Raw genomic sequence first — 21,627 nt, 5'->3', positions numbered from 1 at the left:
TTAGAGAGTCAGTCCAGAAACACCACGCTTATCCAGATAAGCGTTTCTCCAAACGCCTTAAGGATACACGTTATCCCTTTCCTCCTGACGTGATCAAGAGCTGGACCCAGTGTCCTAAGGTGGATCCCCCAATCTCCAGGCTTGCGGCTAGATCCATAGTTGCAGTGGAGGATGGGGCTGCACTTAAAGATGCCACTGACAGACAGATGGAGCTCTGGTTGAAATCCATCTATGAAGCTATCGGCGCGTCGTTTGCTCCTGCATTTGCAGCCGTATGGGCACTCCAAGCTATTTCAGCTGGTCTTACACAGATTGACACGGTCACACGTACATCTGTTCCGCAGGTGGCATCCTTAACCTCTCAAATGTCTGCATTTGCGTCTTACGCGATTAATGCGGTTCTGGACTCTACGAGCCGTACGGCAGTGGCGTCCGCCAACTCCGTGGTTTTACGCAGAGCCTTGTGGTTAAGGGAATGGAAAGCAGATTCTGCTTCCAAAAAGTGCTTAACCAGTTTGCCATTTTCTGGTGACCGACTGTTTGGTGAGCGTCTGGATGAAATCATTAAACAGTCCAAGGGTAAGGACTCATCCTTACCTCAGCCCAGACAAAACAAACCCCAACAGAGGAGGGGACAGTCGGGGTTTCGGTCCTTTCGAGGCTCGGGCAGGTCCCAATTCTCCTCGTCCAAAAGGACTCAAAAGGATCAGAGGAGCTCAGATTCTTGGCGGGCTCAGTCACGCCCAAAAAAGACAGCCGGAAGACCCGCTACCAAGGCGGCTTCCTCATGACTTTCGGCCTCCTCTCTCCGCATCCTCGGTCGGTGGCAGGCTCTCCCGCTTTGGCGACATTTGGCTGCCACAGGTCCAAGACCGTTGGGTGAGAGACATTCTGTCCCACGGGTACAGGATAGAGTTCAGTTCTCGTCCTCCAACTCGATTCTTCAGAACGTCTCCGCCTCCCGACCGAGCCGATGCTCTTCTGCAGGCGGTGTGCACTCTAAAGGCAGAAGGAGTGGTGATCCCTGTTCCTCTTCAAGAGCAAGGTCACGGTTTTTACTCCAATTTGTTTGTGGTACCAAAAAAGGACGGGTCTTTCCGTCCCGTTCTGGACCTAAAACTTCTCAACAAGCACGTGAAAACCAGACGGTTCCGGATGGAATCCCTCCGCTCCGTCATCGCCGCAATGTCTCAAGGAGATTTCCTAGCATCAATAGACATCAAGGATGCTTATCTCCACGTACCGATTGCTCCAGAGCATCAGCGTTTTCTACGCTTCGTTATAGGAGACGAACACCTTCAGTTCGTAGCCCTGCCTTTTGGTCTGGCGACAGCCCCACGGATCTTCACCAAGGTCATGGCAGCAGTAGTTGCAGTCCTGCACTCTCAGGGACACTCTGTGATCCCTTACTTAGACGATCTGCTTGTCAAGGCGCCTTCTCAAGAGGCATGCCAACACAGCCTGAACGTTGCGCTGGAGACTCTCCAGGGTTTCGGGTGGATCATCAACTTTTCCAAGTCGAATCTAACCCCGACCCAGTCGCTAACATATCTTGGCATGGAGTTTCATACTCTCTCAGCGATAGTGAAGCTTCCGCTTGTCAAACAGCCTTCACTACAGACAGGGGTGCAATCTCTCCTTCAAGGCCAGTCACACCCCTTGAGACGCCTCATGCACTTCCTAGGGAAGATGGTTGCAGCAATGGAGGCAGTCCCTTTCGCGCAGTTTCATCTGCGTCCTCTACAATGGGACATTCTCCGCCAATGGTACGGGAAGTCGAAGTCCCTCGACAGGAACGTCTCCCTTTCTCAGGCGGCCAAGGATTCTCTTCGATGGTGGCTGCTTCCCACCTCATTGTCGAAAGGGAAATCCTTCCTACCCCCATCCTGGGCGGTGGTCACGACAGATGCGAGTCTGTCAGGGTGGGGAGCAGTCTTTCTCCACCACAGGGCTCAAGGTACGTGGACTCAGCAAGAGTCCACCCTTCAGATCAATGTTCTGGAGATCAGGGCAGTATATCTTGCCCTACAAGCCTTCCAGCAGTGGCTGGAAGGCAAGCAGATCCGAATTCAGTCGGACAACTCCACAGCGGTGGCATACATCAACCACCAAGGAGGAATACGCAGTCGGCAAGCCTTCCAGGAAGTCCGGCGGATTCTGACGTGGGTGGAAGACACGGCTTCCACCATATCCGCAGTTCACATCCCAGGCGTGGACAACTGGGAAGCAGACTTCCTCAGTCGCCAGGGTATGGACGCAGGGGAATGGTCTCTTCACCCGGACGTGTTTCAGGAGATCTGTCGCCGCTGGGGGATGCCGGACGTCGACCTAATGGCGTCTCGGCACAACAACAAGGTCCCGGCTTTCATGGCACGGTCTCACGATCACCGAGCTCTGGCGGCAGACGCCTTAGTTCAAGATTGGTCGCAGTTCCGGCTTCCTTATGTGTTTCCACCTCTGGCACTGTTGCCCAGAGTGCTGCGCAAGATCAGGTCCGACTGCCGCCGCGCCATCCTCGTCGCTCCAGACTGGCCAAGGAGGTCGTGGTACCCGGATCTGTGGCACCTCGCGGTAGGCCAACCGTGGGCACTTCCAGACCGACCAGACTTGCTGTCTCAAGGGCCGTTTTTCCATCAGAATTCTGCGGCCCTGAACCTGACTGTGTGGCCATTGAGTCCTGGATCCTAGCGAGTTCAGGATTATCTCAAGAGGTCATTGCCACCATGAGACAGGCTAGAAAACCAACCTCCGCCAAGATATACCACAGGACGTGGAAAATATTCTTATCTTGGTGCTCTGCTCAGGGAGTTTCTCCCTGGCCATTTGCATTGCCTACTTTTCTTTCTTTCCTGCAATCCGGTTTGGAAAAAGGTTTGTCGCTCAGCTCCCTCAAGGGACAAGTCTCAGCGCTATCTGTATTTTTTCAGAAGCGCCTAACACAACTTCCTCAGGTACGCACATTCCTGCAAGGGGTTTGTCATATCGTCCCTCCTTACAAGCGGCCGTTAGAGCCCTGGGATCTGAACAGGGTTCTAATTGCTCTTCAGAAGCCGCCTTTCGAGCCTATGAGGGATGTTTCCCTTTCTCGCCTTTCACAGAAAGTGGCTTTTCTAGTAGCGGTCACGTCTCTTCGGAGAGTGTCCGAGCTAGCAGCGCTGTCATGCAAATCTCCCTTCCTGGTGATTCACCAGGACAAGGTGGTTCTGCGCCCGATTCCGGAGTTTCTCCCTAAGGTGGTATCCCCCTTTCATCTCAATCAGGATATCTCCTTACCTTCCTTTTGTCCTCATCCAGTTCATCAATGTGAAAAGGATTTGCATTTGTTGGATCTGGTGAGAGCACTCAGAATCTACATTTCCCGCACGGCGCCCCTGCGCCGCTCGGATGCACTCTTTGTCCTTGTCGCTGGTCAGCGCAAAGGGTCGCAGGCTTCCAAATCCACCCTGGCTCGGTGGATCAAGGAACCAATTCTTGAAGCCTACCGTTCTGCTGGGCTTCCGGTTCCCTCAGGGCTGAAGGCCCATTCTACCAGAGCCGTGGGTGCGTCCTGGGCATTACGGCACCAGGCTACGGCTCAGCAGGTGTGCCAGGCGGCTACCTGGTCGAGTCTGCACACTTTTACCAAACACTATCAGGTGCATACCTACGCTTCGGCGGACGCCAGCCTAGGTAGACAAGTCCTTCAGGCGGCGGCTGCCCACCTGTAGGAAAGGGCTGTTTTACGGTCCTATCACGAGGGGTTATTATACCCACCCAGGGACTGCTTTTGGACGTCCCAATTGTCTGGGTCTCCCAATTAGGAGCGACAAAGAAGAAGGGAATTTTGTTTACCGTAAATTCCTTTTCTTCTAGCTCCAATTGGGAGACCCAGCACCCGCCCTGTTTTCTTAGGGTTTTTTGTTTTTTCGGGTACACATGTTGTTCATGTTGAATGGTTTTCGGTTCTCCGATGTTTCTTCGGATTGAATTTGTTCTTAAACCAGTTATTGGCTTTCCTCCTTCTTGCTTTTGCACTAAAACTGAGGAGCCCGTGATCCCACGGGGGGTGTATAGGCAGAAGGGGAGGGGCCTTACACTTTTAAGTGTAATGCTTTGTGTGGCCTCCGGAGGCAGTAGCTATACACCCAATTGTCTGGGTCTCCCAATTGGAGCTAGAAGAAAAGGAATTTACGGTAAGTAAACAAAATTCCCTTCTTTTGGCCACATATGGGGTATCCCTGCGCTCACAAGAAATTGGATAACAACCTGTGGTGTCCACGTTTTGTTGTTGCCTCTTGAAAAAGTGAGAAATGTGATGCTAAAGAAACATTTTTGTGAAAAAAATGAAAATTTTCAATATGGCAACCTAAGCTTATCAAATTCTGTGAAGTATTCGTGGATTCAAAATGCTCAATATACACCTAGATAAAAGCCTTGAGGTGTCTTGATTCCAGAATGGGGTCACTTGTGGGGGGCCTCCACTGTTTAGGCACTCTAGGGGCTTTCCAAATGCGACATAGCGTCCACTAATTATTCCAGCCAAATGTTCAGTCAAATGGCACTCCTTCCCTTCCAAGACCTGCCGTGTGCCCAAACAGTTGATTTCCACCACATATAAGATATCGCCAAACTCAGGAGAAATTGCACAATAAATTTCTTGGTGATTTTTTTCCTGTTACCTTTGTGATAAAAAAAGCTACCTGGTTGAAGTAACAATTTTGTGGTAAAATTTTATTTTTTTATTTTCATGGCTCAACGTTATAAAATTCTGTGAAGCACCTGGGGGTTCAGGGTACTCGCCAAACATCTAGATAAATTCCTTGAGAGGCCTAGTTTCCAATATGGGGTTACTTGTGGTGGTTTTTTGCTGTTTACGTACCTTAGGGGTCCTCCAAATGCGACATGGTGCCCGCAAGCTTTTTCAGCCAAATTTCCTTTCCAAAATTCAAATATTGCTCCTTTCGTTCCAAGCCCTCCCATTTGTCCATACAAAGGTTTCAGACCACATGTGAGGTATCACCGTGCTCATAAAAAAGTGGGTAACAAACATTTGGGTCAAATTTTTGGAATTACCTCTTGAAAAAGTAAGAGAATTGATGCTAAAGCAACATTTTTGAGAAAAAAATTACAATTTTCAATATGACAAAGTAACGTTATCAAAATCTGTGAAGTACCTGTGGGTCCAAAATGCTCAGTATACCCCTCGATAGAAGCCTTAAGGGGTCTAGTTTCCAAAATGGGGTCACTTGAGGGGGGTTCCTGCTGTTTAGGTACCTTAGGGGATCTGTAAAAGCAACATGGTGCCCGCAATCTGTTTCAGCCAACTTTGCTTTCCAAAATTCAAATATTGCTCCTTTCATTCCGAGCTCTCCCATTTACCCAAACAAAGGTTTCTGACCACATGTGGGGTATCGGCGCGCTCATAAGAAAGTGGGTAACAAAGTGTGAGGTCCAATTTTTGGTGTTACCTTTTGAAAAAGTAAGAAAATTAGTGCTAAAGTAACATTTTTAGGTAAAATGTTAATTTTTATTTTTTTTCATTCCACATTACTTTAGTTCCTGTGAAGCACCTGAAGGGTTAATAAACTTCTTGAATCTGGTTTTGAGTACCTTGAGGGGTGCAGGTTTTAGAATGGTGTCACTTTTGGGTATTTTCTTTCACCCAGGCCTCTCAAAGTCACTTCAAATGGGATGTGGTCCCTAAAAAAATGGTTTTGTAAATTTTGTTGAAATTTTGTTGAAAAAATGGTTGCTGATGAACTTTGAACCCTTCTAACTTCCTAACCCCAAAAAATTTTGTTTCAAAAATTGCGCTGATCTAAAGTAGACAAGTGGGAAATGTTATTTATTAACTATTTTGTGTGACATAACTCTCCGGTTTATGGGCATAAAAATTAAAAGTTTGAAAATTGCAAAATTTTTAATTTTTTTGTCAAATTTCAGATTTTTTCACAAATAAAATAAAAAAATATCATCCTAAATTTACCTCTAACATGAAGCCCAATATGTCACGAAAAAACAATCTCAGAATCACCGGGATCCATTGAAGCGTTCCAGAGTTATAACCTTATAAAGTGACACTGGTCAAAATTGCAAAAAATGGCCTGGGCATTAAGTACAAAACTGGCTTCGTCCTTAAGGGGTTAACCTATGTTTTATATTATATTTATATATGATATATATATATATATATATATATATATATATATATATATATATATATATATCTCTATCATATATATATATATCTATATCTATCATATATATATATCTATCATATATAAATATAATATAAAACATAGGATAATTAAAAACAAAGAAAAAATTATTATATATAATATATATATATATTATATATAAAATATATATATATATATATATATATATATATATATATATATATATATATATATATATATATTATATATAATATATATATATATATATATATATATATATATATATATATATATATATATATATATATATATATATATATATATATATATATATATATATATATATATATATATATATATATATATATATATATATATATATATAATATATATATATATATATATATATATATATATATATATATATATATATATATATATATATATATATATATATATATATATATATATATATATATATATATATATATATATATATATATATATATATATATATATATATATATATATATATATATATATATATATATATATATATATATATATATATATATATATATATATATATATATATATATATATATATATATATATATATATATATATATATATATATATATATATATATATATATAGTTCTGGATGTTGTCTGGGTGTGATGGGGGGTGAGAGCGGTGTTGTTTGTGTGTTGCGTTGTTTGTGGAGCGCTGTGTGTCTGTAGCGTTGTGTGTGTGTTGTGCAGTTTGTGTGTGTGTGGTGTGTTTTGGGGGGAGGTATGTTTTGTGCAATGTGCGTGTTGTGCGGTATGTGCGTATATTTGTGTGTGCAGCGTTGTCTGTGTGTGTGGGTGTCTGTGTAGGGCAGTTGTTTGTGGTTCCCAGTGTGTGTGTGTGGTGTGTTGTGCAGTGCGCGCGCGCGCGCGCATGTGTGTGTGTTGGGGGGAGGTGTGCACTTCCCATCGTGCTCCATCCCCCATGCAGCGCACTCCCCATCGTGCTCCATCCCGTATGCTGCGCACCCCCCATCGTGCTCCATCTCCCATCCTGCGCACTCCCAAACGTGCTCTATCCCCCATGCTGCGCACTCCCAAACGTGCTCCATCCGCCATGCTGCGCACTCCCAAACGTGCTCCATCCCCCATGCTGCGCACCCCCCATCGTGCTCCATCTCCCATCCTGCGCACTCCCAAACGTGCTCCATTCGCCATGCTGCGCACTCCCAAACGTGCTCCATCCGCCATGCTGCGCACTCCCAAACGTGCTCCATCCGCCATGCTGCGCACTCCCCATCGTGCTCCATCCCCCATGCTGCGCACTCCCAAACGTGCTCCATCCGCCATGCTGCGCACTCCCCATCGTGCTCCATCTCCCATGCTGCGCACTCCCAAACGTGGTCCATCCGCCATGCTGCGCACTCCCAAACGTGCTCCATCCGCCATACTCCGCACTCCCCATCGTGCTGCATCCTCCATGCTGCGCACTCCCAAACGTGCTCCATCCGCCATACTCCGCACTCCCCATCGTGCTGCATCCCCCATGCTGCGCACTCCCAAACGTGCTCCATCCGCCATGCTGCGCACTCCCAAACGTGCTCCATCCGCCATGCTGCGCACTCCCAAACGTGCTCCATCCGCCATGCTGCGCACTCCCAAACGTGCTCCATCCGCCATGCTGCGCACTCCCAAACGTGCTCCATCCGCCATGCTGCGCACTCCCAAACGTGCTCCATCCGCCATGCTGCGCACTCCCAAACGTGCTCCATCCGCCATGCTGCGCACTCCCAAAGGTGCTCCATCCGCCATGCTGCGCCAGCATCAGCCTCTCTGCCTGCAGCATCAGCCTCTCTCCTCCCAGCATCAGCCTCTCTGTCCCCCAGCATCAGCCTCTCTGTCTCCAGCATCAGCCTCTCTGTCTCCAGCATCAGCCTCTCTGTCTCCAGCATCAGCCTCTCTGTCTCCAGCATCAGCCTCTCTGTCTCCAGCATCAGCCTCTCTGTCCCCAGCATCAGCCTCTCTGTCCCCAGCATCAGCCTCTCTGTCCCCAGCATCAGCCTCTCTGTCCCCAGCATCAGCCTCTCTGTCCCCAGCATCAGCCTCTCTGTCCCCAGCATCAGCCTCTCTGTCCCCAGCATCAGCCTCTCTGTCCCCAGCATCAGCCTCTCTGTCCCCAGCATCAGCCTCTCTGTCCCCAGCATCAGCCTCTCTGTCCCCAGCATCAGCCTCTCTGTCCCCAGCATCAGCCTCTCTGTCCCCAGCATCAGCCTCTCTGTCCCCAGCATCAGCCTCTCTGTCCCCAGCATCAGCCTCTCTGTCCCCAGCATCAGCCTCTCTGTCCCCAGCATCAGCCTCTCTGTCCCCAGCATCAGCCTCTCTGTCCCCAGCATCAGCCTCTCTGTCCCCAGCATCAGCCTCTCTGTCCCCAGCATCAGCCTCTCTGTCCCCAGCATCAGCCTCTCTGTCCCCAGCATCAGCCTCTCTGTCCCCAGCATCAGCCTCTCTGTCCCCAGCATCAGCCTCTCTGTCCCCAGCATCAGCCTCTCTGTCCCCAGCATCAGCCTCTCTGTCCCCAGCATCAGCCTCTCTGGCCCCAGCATCAGCCTCTCTGGCCCCAGCATCAGCCTCTCTGGCCCCAGCATCAGCCTCTCTGGCCCCAGCATCAGCCTCTCTGGCCCCAGCATCAGCCTCTCTGGCCCCAGCATCAGCCTCTCTGGCCCCAGCATCAGCCTCTCTGGCCCCAGCATCAGCCTCTCTGGCCCCAGCATCAGCCTCTCTGGCCCCAGCATCAGCCTCTCTGGCCCCAGCATCAGCCTCTCTGGCCCCAGCATCAGCCTCTCTGGCCCCAGCATCAGCCTCTCTGGCCCCAGCATCAGCCTCTCTGGCCCCAGCATCAGCCTCTCTGGCCCCAGCATCAGCCTCTCTGGCCCCAGCATCAGCCTCTCTGGCCCCAGCATCAGCCTCTCTGGCCCCAGCATCAGCCTCTCTGGCCCCAGCATCAGCCTCTCTGGCCCCAGCATCAGCCTCTCTGGCCCCAGCATCAGCCTCTCTGGCCCCAGCATCAGCCTCTCTGGCCCCAGCATCAGCCTCTCTGGCCCCAGCATCAGCCTCTCTGGCCCCAGCATCAGCCTCTCTGGCCCCAGCATCAGCCTCTCTGGCCCCAGCATCAGCCTCTCTGGCCCCAGCATCAGCCTCTCTGGCCCCAGCATCAGCCTCTCTGGCCCCAGCATCAGCCTCTCTGGCCCCAGCATCAGCCTCTCTGGCCCCAGCATCAGCCTCTCTGGCCCCAGCATCAGCCTCTCTGGCCCCAGCATCAGCCTCTCTGGCCCCAGCATCAGCCTCTCTGGCCCCAGCATCAGCCTCTCTGGCCCCAGCATCAGCCTCTCTGGCCCCAGCATCAGCCTCTCTGGCCCCAGCATCAGCCTCTCTGGCCCCAGCATCAGCCTCTCTGGCCACAGCATCAGCCTCTCTGGCCACAGCATCAGCCTCTCTGGCCACAGCATCAGCCTCTCTGGCCACAGCATCAGCCTCTCTGGCCACAGCATCAGCCTCTCTGGCCACAGCATCAGCCTCTCTGGCCACAGCATCAGCCTCTCTGGCCACAGCATCAGCCTCTCTGGCCACAGCATCAGCCTCTCTGGCCACAGCATCAGCCTCTCTGGCCCCAGCATCAGCCTCTCTGGCCCCAGCATCAGCCTCTCTGGCCCCAGCATCAGCCTCTCTGGCCCCAGCATCAGCCTCTCTGGCCCCAGCATCAGCCTCTCTGGCCCCAGCATCAGCCTCTCTGGCCCCAGCATCAGCCTCTCTGGCCCCAGCATCAGCCTCTCTGGCCCCAGCATCAGCCTCTCTGGCCCCAGCATCAGCCTCTCTGGCCCCAGCATCAGCCTCTCTGGCCCCAGCATCAGCCTCTCTGTCCCCAGCATCAGCCTCTCTGTCCCCAGCATCAGCCTCTCTGTCCCCAGCATCAGCCTCTCTGTCCCCAGCATCAGCCTCTCTGTCCCCAGCATCAGCCTCTCTGTCCCCAGCATCAGCCTCTCTGTCTCCAGCATCAGCCTCTCTGTCCCCAGCATCAGCCTCTCTGTCCCCAGCATCAGCCTCTCTGTCCCCAGCATCAGCTTCTCTGTCCCCAGCATCAGCTTCTCTGTCCCCAGCATCAGCTTCTCTGTCCCCAGCATCAGCTTCTCTGTCCCCAGCATCAGCTTCTCTGTCCCCAGCATCAGCTTCTCTGTCCCCAGCATCAGCTTCTCTGTCCCCAGCATCAGCTTCTCTGTCCCCAGCATCAGCCTCTCTGTCCCCAGCATCAGCTTCTCCGTCTCCAGCATCAGCCTCCCCATCCCAGCCTTCCCCAGGATCAGCCTCTGTCCTCTCAGCCTCCTCCAGCACGCCGTGCTCCTCTGCCGACACTCACAGATCCGATCGCATACACTCACACACACCCACACACACCCACCCGATCGCATCCACTCACACACACCCGATCGCATCCACTCACACACACCCGATCGCATCCACTCACACACACCCGATCGCATCCACTCACACACACCCGATCGCATCCACTCACACACACCCGATCGCATACACTCACACAGAAAGACACACACACTGACGATATTGCACATACGCGCTGATACTCACAACATCCGGGGATATCACATGCTTCTGGCCATGTGATCCCCCGGCAGGTCCTGGAAGCTCACAACTGCACAGTATCGCCGCCGAGAAGCAAGCGATATCCCAGGATGTTGTGAGTATGTGGATGCGATGTGATGTGTGAGGTGTGTGTGAGTGTGATCTGATTTGTGTGTGTGTGTGTGTGTGCTGTTATGTGTGTGTATGTTCCGCAGCTGCAGGACCTTGATGTGTGGATGCGATGTGATGTGTGTGTGAGGTGTGTGTGAGAGTGAGTGGGAGCCGGTGTACACTGGTAACTATGATACACATCGGGTAACTAAGGGACCTTAGTTACCCGATGTTTATAATGGTTACCAACTTTCACGGCCTCCGTCAAGATCCCAGCATCGCAAGGTTATGTCTGGCGCTGCTGGGATCCTGACGGAGCCGGTGTAGAAGCAAGCGATATCCCAGGATGTTGTGATGTGTGAGGTGTGTGTGAGAGTGAGTGTGAGAGTGAGTGTGATCTGATGTGTGTGTGTGTACTCACCTGGGAATCGGAGCTCCCTGTCAGTTGGGCCAGAGCGAGCGTGCATTGCGTGAGGGGGGCGGGGCCTGCAGAGAGCCGGGGCGAGAGGCCAATCCGTGTGGGGGGGCGGGGCCATGGCGAGCCCAGCGGCCAGTCAGCTTTGTGTCACCGTAAGGACACAATTTCGGAGCATGACAGACAGACAGATAGACAGACAGACAGACAGACAGAATAAGGCAATTATATATATAGATATATAGATAGATAGATATAGATATAGATATATATATATATATATATATATATATATATATATATATACATATATATATATATACATATATATATATATATATATGTATATAATTATAAAAATATTTATCCTATGTCTTAATTTTAGTTATCAGGCACAATTTACTTTATTCTTTTGCTGTTTATTTAATTTAATTTTACAACTTAATTTCTTTCCAGTTATGGTGAAATTCACAGCATTCGACTCCTCGGTGAAAGATTCTGTGCGTTTGTCAACTTTAAGTGCCCCATTGTGACAGCCCGAGCACTGGAGGCCCTGCAGGTAGGAAGATGCGGGCACTGCATGTGTATTCTGGGTACCTAATAATGGTTTCTTCAAGAAAGTGAGTGCACACATAGTAGGAGCACAGCATAATTTACTTTCTAAGAAGGCTTATGGATGGGCAGTACGTTTTTCCTGGTACAGATTACAATGTCTAATTTTAAAGATGATTCTTCCCGAACTCAAATCACTACAGCAAAATGTGTGAATCACTACAGCAAAATGTGTGCCATACAGAAGGTTGTGATGGAAGATTTCAGCTCTGAAGCATCTAGGACTATAATATAGCTTACAAAAGTCCTCTCTCCTTGAGAAGGAAGGAAACTGCTGCTTCATGCGTGTTTTGCGCCCCCTGCTGCTTCACGCGTGTTTTGCGCCCCCTGCTGCTTCACGCGTGTTTTGCGCCCCCTGCTGCTTCACGCGTGTTTTGCGCCCCCTGCTGCTTCACGCGTGTTTTGCGCCCCCTGCTGCTTCACGCGTGTTTTGCGCCCCCTGCTGCTTCACGCGTGTTTTGCGCCCCCTGCTGCTTCACGCGTGTTTTGCGCCCCCTGCTGCTTCACGCGTGTTTTGCGCCCCCTGCTGCTTCACGCGTGTTTTGCGCCCCCTGCTGCTTCACGCGTGTTTTGCGCCCCCTGCTGCTTCACGCGTGTTTTGCGCCCCCTGCTGCTTCACGCGTGTTTTGCGCCCCCTGCTGCTTCACGCGTGTTTTGCGCCCCCTGCTGCTTCACGCGTGTTTTGCGCCCCCTGCTGCTTCACGCGTGTTTTGCGCCCCCTGCTGCTTCACGCGTGTTTTGCGCCCCCTGCTGCTTCACGCGTGTTTTGCGCCCCCTGCTGCTTCACGCGTGTTTTGCGCCCCCTGCTGCTTCACGCGTGTTTTGCGCCCCCTGCTGCTTCACGCGTGTTTTGCGCCCCCTGCTGCTTCACGCGTGTTTTGCGCCCCCTGCTGCTTCACGCGTGTTTTGCGCCCCCTGCTGCTTCACGCGTGTTTTGCGCCCCCTGCTGCTTCACGCGTGTTTTGCGCCCCCTGCGGCTTCACGCGTGTTTTGCGCCCCCTGCGGCTTCACGCGTGTTTTGCGCCCCCTGCGGCTTCACGCGTGTTTTGCGCCCCCTGCGGCTTCACGCGTGTTTTGCGCCCCCTGCGGCTTCACGCGTGTTTTGCGCCCCCTGCTGGCTTCACGCGTGTTTTGCGCCCCCTGCGGCTTCACGCGTGTTTTGCGCCCCCTGCGGCTGTCACCGCGTGTTTTGCGCCCCTCTCACGTTGCGCGCTTCAGCGCCCCCGCCTGCTGCTTCACACCTGTTTTGCGCCCCCTGCTGCTTCACACTGACGCACACTTTTTTTTTTTTTTAGTACCCCCTGTATATCTTGACCATTTTGAAATGTAACCCCAATAGTTAGTCTGTCACCTTTTTCCTTAGCGCTCTGCATTGTGCTGCTCCTCAGTTATTCCTTCTGGAAATGCATAAAAAAAATGAGTTGGCAACGAAATGTTACGATTCCTCTTGTCAATAGGATGTGTTTTGGTAAGCGCTGACTGTCCAATCAGTGCTGGTCATTATGTGGACCTGCACCTATAACCAGGGTAATGGTAATCCACAGCTGACAATTTTGTGGCTTAATTTCTAGGAGGAACAACAGAGGAATGACACCAGACACATCAGCCTCCATTCCCTTGCATAGGAGCTTTATATGGAATTTATCATTAGAAATAATGACCTGATGTTTAAATCAGGTTTTTATGTCAAATATTTTTCTACATTTTTTGGTAATTTTTTTTTTTTTTTTACTTTTACAAATTACAATGTGTATTCAAATTGAAATGCAATTTTTGCACTGGTCACTGTTTTTTTGTTTTTTTTTTGGATTCCAACATCTTGTCTCAGTAAATCAATATATACATATGCCACAAGGAACAGAATTTTGACACTATCCTTTATATTGAAGCAGCTAATGAGCGTGTGCAAAGATCAGTGAAGGGAGGGGGAGTGGGTCAGCTGTGATATCGCCTACTGTGATTAGTGGATTGTCTGTAATCAGCAGTGTGTAGAGATGTAATCCTGACTCTGATGATAATGAGCCTGCTGAAAACTTCCTGAAATGACCAAATATGAGGGGGCAAAAAAAAAAAAAGCAAAAAACAAAACAATCTAAATAGGTAATTTTTTGTTACATTCCCTTTAAATGGTCACTAACAATTGGATAGAGCTTATATTATCCGACCCCCCCCCCACAGATTTGAGCATAGGTCATCAATATCCTATGACCTGAAAACACAGAGAAATTTCAGAAGAGCTGATAATCACTGTTTATAGAATGTACATTTTTCCTCTATAGGTGACTTCTGCTCCACGTATGATGTATTTGCTCCTATGACTATATTGCAATTTGTCCTATTGTACCCTGGCTTTATGTAAGCTCACATTACTGCGGTGCCGTATCACATTAGAGAGATTTCTGCTCTTATCCACAGGGTAAAGAAGTAGAGAACACAAAGTTATTGATTCGATACCCGGACAAGCCTTACCGACCCCTGGCCATCAGCAGCGCAGAAGCACAAACCAAGATGGCAGCAGCACAGTAAGTTGTGAGACCCCCTCCGGGCCGCTGTACTTCTGTCTTTATAAACGAATAATAAGTAATATTGAGGATTATTACATATCTCAAGTTGATAGATCATTGGATAAGTAGGCAAACTGCAAAGCCCTTCATTTCATTGTTTTACCCAAGAAATATTGCACCAAATGATAGGTCTTTCTATTTTGCTTGTTGCCAATTGTAACCTGTCTCTAGCATAAGAGACCTAAAGACAGATTACAGGAAGTGGGGGCGGGGCTGACTCTCTACAGGAAGTGGGGGCGGGGCTGACTCTCCAGGAAGTGGGGGTAGGTTTGTCTGTCTATAGGAAGCGGGGGCGGGTCTGTCTACAGGAAGCGGGGGCGGGTCTGTCTACAGGAAGCGGGGGCGGGTCTGTCTACAGGAAGTGGGGGCGGGTCTGTTTGTCTACAGGAAGTGGGGGCAGGTTTATCTGTCTACAGGAAGTGGGGGCGGGTCTGTCTGTCTACAGGAAGTGGGGGCGGGTCTGTCTGTCTACATTAAGTGGGGGCGGGTCTGTGTGTCTACAGGAAGTGGAGGCGGGTCTGTCTGTGTACAGGAAGTTGGGGCGGGGCTGTCTACAGGAAGTGGAGGCAGGTCTTTCTGTCTACAGGAAATGGGGGCGGGGCTGTCTGTCTACAGGAAATGGGGGCTGGGCTGTATGTCTACAGGAAGTGGGGGCGGGTCTGTCTGTGTCTACAGGAAGTGGGGGCGGGTCTGTCTACAGGAAGTGGGGGCGGGTCTGTCTGTCGACAGGAAGTGGGGGCGGGTCTGTCTGTCGACAGGAAGTGGGGGCGGGTCTGTCTGTCGACAGGAAGTGGGGGCGGGTCTGTCTGTCTACAGGAAGTGGGAGCGGGTCTGTCTGTCGACAGGAAGTGGGGGCGGGTCTGTCTGTCGACAGGAAGTGGGGGCGGGTCTGTCTGTCGACAGGAAGTGGGGGCGGGTCTGTCTGTCGACAGGAAGTGGGGGCGGGTCTGTCTGTCGACAGGAAGTGGGGGCGGGTCTGTCTGTCGACAGGAAGTGGGGGCGGGTCTGTCTGTCGACAGGAAGTGGGGGCGGGTCTGTCTGTCGACAGGAAGTGGGGGCGGGTCTGTCTGTCGACAGGAAGTGGGGGCGGGTCTGTCTGTCGACAGGAAGTGGGGGCGGGTCTGTCTGTCGACAGGAAGTGGGGGCGGGTCTGTCTGTCGACAGGAAGTGGGGGCGGGTCTGTCTGTCGACAGGAAGTGGGGGCGGGTCTGTCTGTCGACAGGAAGTGGGGGGCGGGTCTGTCTGTCGACAGGAAGTGGGGGCGGGTCTGTCTGTCGACAGGAAGTGGGGGCGGGTCTGTCTGTCGACAGGAAGTGGGGGCGGGTCTTTGCCTTTCTACAGAAAAAGGGTGTGTGTCTTTCTACAGGAAGTGGGGGCGTTCCTTTCAGTCTCTTCCAGCAGCGGGGGCAGACCTTTTAACTCGCTTCTGCTCTACTTGTCATTTTGCAACAGGCGTAACAGAAATGAGCTTTCAGTTGTGGGCAGCCAAGCCATTGACCATTGGCAATACAAGTGCATTCTCAGAAGTTAGTGAAAGAAAGTTCCAGCGCTTATAGTGCTGATTAAGAGGAACCACCTACAGAAAAAAGGTGGACAATTACTGAGCATGAGTATTGTGACAGCTACTGAACATATTAGACTGGTGTGTGCATACGGTAGATTGCTCTGGTAACGGAGGGGGAGAGCAGTGAGATCGTGCTGTTACTCTGGTGCGGAGTTAAAGGGTGTTCACAATTTTTAACAGTAGGGAAAGGTAATGAAAAGTGATGAAATTGGCTTATTCTCGGGGGGGGGGGGGCCTTTTATCTAATAACCCCCTCTTGTTTCCCACCGGTGAGGCTGCAGAGCTCGGTGGTTAGTCCTTGAGCTGTGACATTCGGAGGCCTCGCCGGTCGCCCTCTGATTGATCTGTAATAGTCTATTTCCTGCTGCTGTTAATGATCGCTCCGGAGGTGCAACATCTTCCTTCTTATAATATTAGTTTTAGGCGCGGTCTTCTGTCCACACACAGACTGTACCGATCCTTAAATGCCGCCCATCCCCCTCCCCGTGGACTGCGCGCCTCCTGCCTCCCATTAATATGCTGCAGTGTAATAATTGCAGTCCTTGTTGACATCTTCCATTTGTTCATCCTCCTCGCAGCTCGCGCTGATGACTTTCTCGCCTTAATTCTGCTGCCTGAGCAGTCGGCTTGTGAACCGGGAGCTGGAATGTGCCAAGGGGCGCGCACCGAGTATCAATATTTAATAATCACTGAACTGCACTGACCCGAACTGCTGTTGTTTAAAAAGTAATATGAAAACTTTACTGAGCGGCTGGAATCTCAGAATTAGATGGAGAATTATATACGACAGAAGCTCTAACTCCTGACTGCATACATAGCACATACAGCACATGGCCAGTGTGCACGGGGCCCCTTGGTGCATGTGTATGTGTGGAGGAGGGGCCCTTTGGTCCGTGTGTGTGTGTGGAGGGGGGGCCCCTTGGTCCGTGTGCGTGTGGTGGGGGGGCCCCTTGGTCCGTGTGCGTGTGGTGGGGGGCCCCCCTTGGTTCGTGTGCGTGTGGAGGGGGGGGCCCCCTTGGTGCGTGTGGAGGGGGGGCCCCCTTGGTCCGTGTGCGTGTGGAGGGGGGGCCCCCTTGGTCCGTGTGCGTGTGGAGGGGGGCCCCCTTGGTCCGTGTGCGTGTGGAGGGGGGCCCCCTTGGTCCGTGTGCGTGTGGAGGGGGGCCCCCTTGGTCCGTGTGCGTGTGGAGGGGGGCCCCCTTGGTCCGTGTGCGTGTGGAGGGGGGGCCCCTTGGTCCGTGTGTGTGGAGGGGGGGCCCCTTGGTCCGTGTGTGTGGAGGGGGGGCCCCTTGGTCCGTGTGTGTGGAGGGGGGGCCCCTTGGTCCGTGTGTGTGGAGGGGGGGCCCCTTGGTCCGTGTGTGTGTGTGGAGGGGGGGCCCCTTGGTCCGTGTGTGTGTGTGGAGGGGGGGCCCCTTGGTCCGTGTGTGTGTGGAGGGGGGGCCCCTTGGTCCGTGTGTGCGTGTTGGGGGGGCCCCTTGGTCCGTGTGCGTGTGTTGGGGGGGCCCCTTGGTCCGTGTGCGTGTGTTGGGGGGGCCCCTTGGTCCGTGTGCGTGTGTTGGGGGGGGCCCCTTGGTCCGTGTGCGTGTGGTGGGGGGGCCCCTTGGTCCGTGTGCGTGTGGTGGGGGGCCCCCCTTGGTTCGTGTGCGTGTGGTGGGGGGCCCCCCTTGGTTCGTGTGCGTGTGGAGGGGGGGCCCCCTTGGTGCGTGTGGAGGGGGGGCCCCCTTGGTCCGTGTGCGTGTGGAGGGGGGGCCCCCTTGGTCCGTGTGCGTGTGGAGGGGGGCCCCCTTGGTCCGTGTGCGTGTGGAGGGGGGCCCCCTTGGTCCGTGTGCGTGTGGAGGGGGGGCCCCTTGGTCCGTGTGCGTGTGGAGGGGGGGCCCCTTGGTCCGTGTACGTGTGGAGTGGGGGCCCCCTTGGTCCGTGTGTTGGGGGGGCCCCTTGGTCCGTGTGCGTGTGTTGGGGGGGCCCCTTGGTCCGTGTGCGTGTGTTGGGGGGGCCCCTTGGTCCGTGTGCGTGTGTTGGGGGGGGCCCCTTGGTCCGTGTGCGTGTGGTGGGGGGGCCCCCCTTGGTTCGTGTGCGTGTGGTGGGGGGCCCCCCTTGGTTCGTGTGCGTGTGGAGGGGGGGCCCCCTTGGTGCGTGTGGAGGGGGGGCCCCCTTGGTGCGTGTGGAGGGGGGGCCCCCTTGGTCCGTGTGCGTGTGGAGGGGGGGCCCCCTTGGTCCGTGTGCGTGTGGAGGGGGGCCCCCTTGGTCCGTGTGCGTGTGGAGGGGGGGCCCCTTGGTCCGTGTGCGTGTGGAGGAGGGGCCCCTTGGTCCGTGTGCGTGTGGAGTGGGGGCCCCCTTGGTCCGTGTGCGTGTGGAGGGTGGGCCCCTTGGTCCGTGTGTGGGGGGTTCCCTGGTCCTAGTGCGCGCATCTCGGTATTGATAGTCTAATCTTAGAGTTGGGATATATGTTAAAGATTATGGCACCGATCCAAAAATGTAATTACCAAACTTCAATGAGCATAAATAATAAATGGAAAAATATGAGAAGTATATTTAATTTTTATATATTTTTTTTTTTGCCCTTTTTAGCGCCAAGCGGAAAGTACCATCTAAAAGCAGTGAATGTTTCTACTGGAGGTTGAACGGCTGCAGTTATGGGGAGAAATGCCGCTACCGCCACATCCCAGAGAACAAAGGTGCAGACAGAAAGCCTTGGAAAAGCGAATGAAGGAATGTGATCCAAGTGCAATTTATGTAAAAAACAATGAACTGAAGAATTTCGTACTTTCTTAAGCCGCAGTCTGTGCATCTCTCCTGAGGCGAGAGCTGTACCGAAGCCTGCACTTTATTATTGGACCACGCCGCGGGTGTCTGCCCGCACCGTGCCGACTGTTACAGACCAGAGGGGGCGTGCGTTCCGGAACACACGCAGACCTGTTACAGATCGGCCCATGGACCGGCAGCCGAACGCAGTATTGTACCACAGCATGAAATTGCATAACTGAAGCTTTAGCTCTGCAGCCTCTGGACATGGAAAACGGTTTTTCTTTTCTTATTTTTTAACTTTAAGCTGTAAAATAGTTTTTTATTTTTTAAAATTCCTACCTAATATTTATTACACTGGATCGTCTGCAACTCTTAGATCCAAGTATTTGCAATTTTTCTCAATTTGCAATGGGGGAGGGGTTCATTGATTTTAATTGCAAACACACAAATACTGTACATTCATAATCAAAAAATTCCCAAATAAGGTGTCAAAAATGCTATAACTATTTAAAAAAAAAACAAAAACCAAACCCTCATGAACAGGCACGATGTCATTCACAAGAGTCAAAACACCACAGAGCATTAAAATTTAAAAACTGGTTTTATTAATGAAAATTTATTTTTTAATACAAATTTTCTGTTATAGTTACTGGGAACAATAAGACAGGAACGAAAGGGATTATTAAAAAAAGACCACTGAAGGCAATAAATAGCTACTTATTAAACTGTGTGGAAATAGTTAAATGCAGACAACAGAAAAGCTGAAAAAAAAATGGAAACAATATGTAAATAGCCATAAAGTGCTTATCAAAAATAATAATAATTAATGCAGTGTATATTCTAGTGAACAGACTCATGCTCTAATTGACAAATATAAGTGTAGTAGTTAGAAAAAAAAGCCTCAGTTAAATGCCAATCAGCATTGACGCTACACCATAGTCCATTGGGTGAAACGATGTAATGGAGTAGTAAATATGTATATATATATATATATGTGTGTGTGTGTATATGTGTGTGTGTGTGTGTGTGTGTATATGTATGTATGTATATATATATATATATATATATATATATATATATATATATATATATATATATATATATATATATATATATATATATATATATATATATATATATATATATTTCTTTGTCGCTCCATTGGGAGACCCAGACAATTGGGGTGTATAGCTACTGCCTCCGGAGGCCACACAAAGTATTACACTTAAAAGTGTAAACCCCTCCCCTCTGCTATACACCCTCCCGTGCATCACGGGCTCCTCAGTTTTTATGCTTTGTGCGAAGGAGGCACACATGCACGCATAGCTCCACATCTTAGTCAGCAGCAGCTGCTGACTATGTTGGATGGAAGAAAAGAGGGCCCATATTAGGGCCCCCAGCATGCTCCCTTCTCACCCCACTCTGGTCGGCGGTGTTGTTAAGGTTGAGGTACCCATTGCGGGTACAGAGGCTGGAGCCCACATGCTGTTTTCCTTCCCCATCCCTTTAGGGCTCTGGGTGAAGTGGGATCCTAATCGGTCTCCAGGCACAGGGGACCGTGCTCCCTCCGCAGCCCCTGGGGAATCTGCTGGACAGGAGCCGGGTATCGTCAGGGACAAGGCCCTGCTACTGTGAGGTACTCTGTGTCCCCGTGGGGACCGCGCATGGAGCGCTTGTGCCATACACACTGCAGCACTGCTGGGTGTGTTAGTGCGCCGGGGACTACCGCGCCGGCCGCGCTTATTTACGGGCCGTGCTTATAAATTTAGTCCCCGGCTTTTGCGGCCTAGTATCGCGTATTCCCGCCCACAGGCCTGCCAGTCAGGGGAAGGGCGGGACGCTGCACAGGACGTCAGCGCTGAGGGCTGGAGCATACTCTCTATCCTCCTCCCCCCTCACTCAGCACAGTGGGGCACTGGATTCCCGCACTTTCTAGGGCACGCCCACGGCCTCCTCCTCCCCACAGAACGCCGGCAGCCATTACTGTCAGCACTTCTGACGCTGGAGAGGAGAGACACCAGGGAGGCCCAGGCAGGGATTCTGGTGATCACACATATCTATATATATATGCTGTACATGTATGGTCGCACTGTTGAATTTTGGCTACTCCAGGAGAAGCCTTACAGTCCTCCCGGGCACTGTTCAATCATTACCGCCCCCGGACCTGCCAGTCAGGGGGAAGGGCGGGACAGTCGGGCTGACGCCGACAGTGAGGGCCGGAGCACACTTCGCTGTCCTCCGCCCCCCTCACTATTCACGCTACGGCACTGATCCCTGCAAGGTACTCAGTGTCCCCTTGGGGACGGTGCAGAGAGCACCTTCGCCTCAGACTTGGCGACTACCGCGCCGACCGCGCCTGCTTGTCGGCCGCGGTCTGTAACTTTAGCTCCCGGCTTTTGCGGCCTAGCGCCTTAAACTCCCGCCCCTGGCCCTGCCAGTCAGGGGGAAGGGCGGGACGGTCAGTCGGAGGCTAGCAGTGACGGCTGGAGCACACTTGGCTGTCCTCCGCCTCCCTCACGTTTCACTCAGGGCACCAGATTCCCGCACTTTTGGGGTTACGCCCACGGCTCTCCCTTCCACTGTACGCTGACAGCCATGTTTTCATGCTTCAGGGTCGGTACACCAGGGGGCTTCTTCTCGATGCTGGGCCCCCTAGAGTGATGAACTGTATATGTGATGCACTGTATATATGGATATATATAATGTTTGTATGCAGTTTCACAGTTCGGCGGTACATATGTATCCTCAGTGATCACTGTGAACATTGCTCGGGCCATGTGGCTCTCGCTCAGCCGGTGTCGGGGGCACTGTGGAGC

The 21,627-nt window shown here is 51.4% G+C and overlaps 1 protein-coding gene across 1 annotated transcript in view; it reads left to right on the top strand.

The window, feature by feature from the left end:
• The window catches only part of TTC31 (tetratricopeptide repeat domain 31), a 146,489-nt gene extending 126,663 nt beyond the window's left edge, over positions 1-19,826 (top strand). The window contains exons 14-16 of the mRNA XM_075352239.1: positions 11,786-11,888; positions 14,357-14,463; positions 18,635-19,826. Coding sequence (XP_075208354.1) covers positions 11,786-11,888; positions 14,357-14,463; positions 18,635-18,773 — 349 coding nt within the window. The 3' untranslated portion in view covers positions 18,774-19,826. The remainder of the gene's footprint in view (positions 1-11,785; positions 11,889-14,356; positions 14,464-18,634) is intronic.
• Positions 19,827-21,627: the final 1,801 nt, after the last annotated feature.

The sequence above is a fragment of the Anomaloglossus baeobatrachus genome, chromosome 5, assembly GCF_048569485.1.
Source record: "Anomaloglossus baeobatrachus isolate aAnoBae1 chromosome 5, aAnoBae1.hap1, whole genome shotgun sequence".
NCBI lineage: Eukaryota > Metazoa > Chordata > Amphibia > Anura > Aromobatidae > Anomaloglossus > Anomaloglossus baeobatrachus.
The sequence above is the reverse complement of the archived record's forward strand: the minus strand, read 5'-3'. Positions and strand labels throughout refer to the sequence as shown.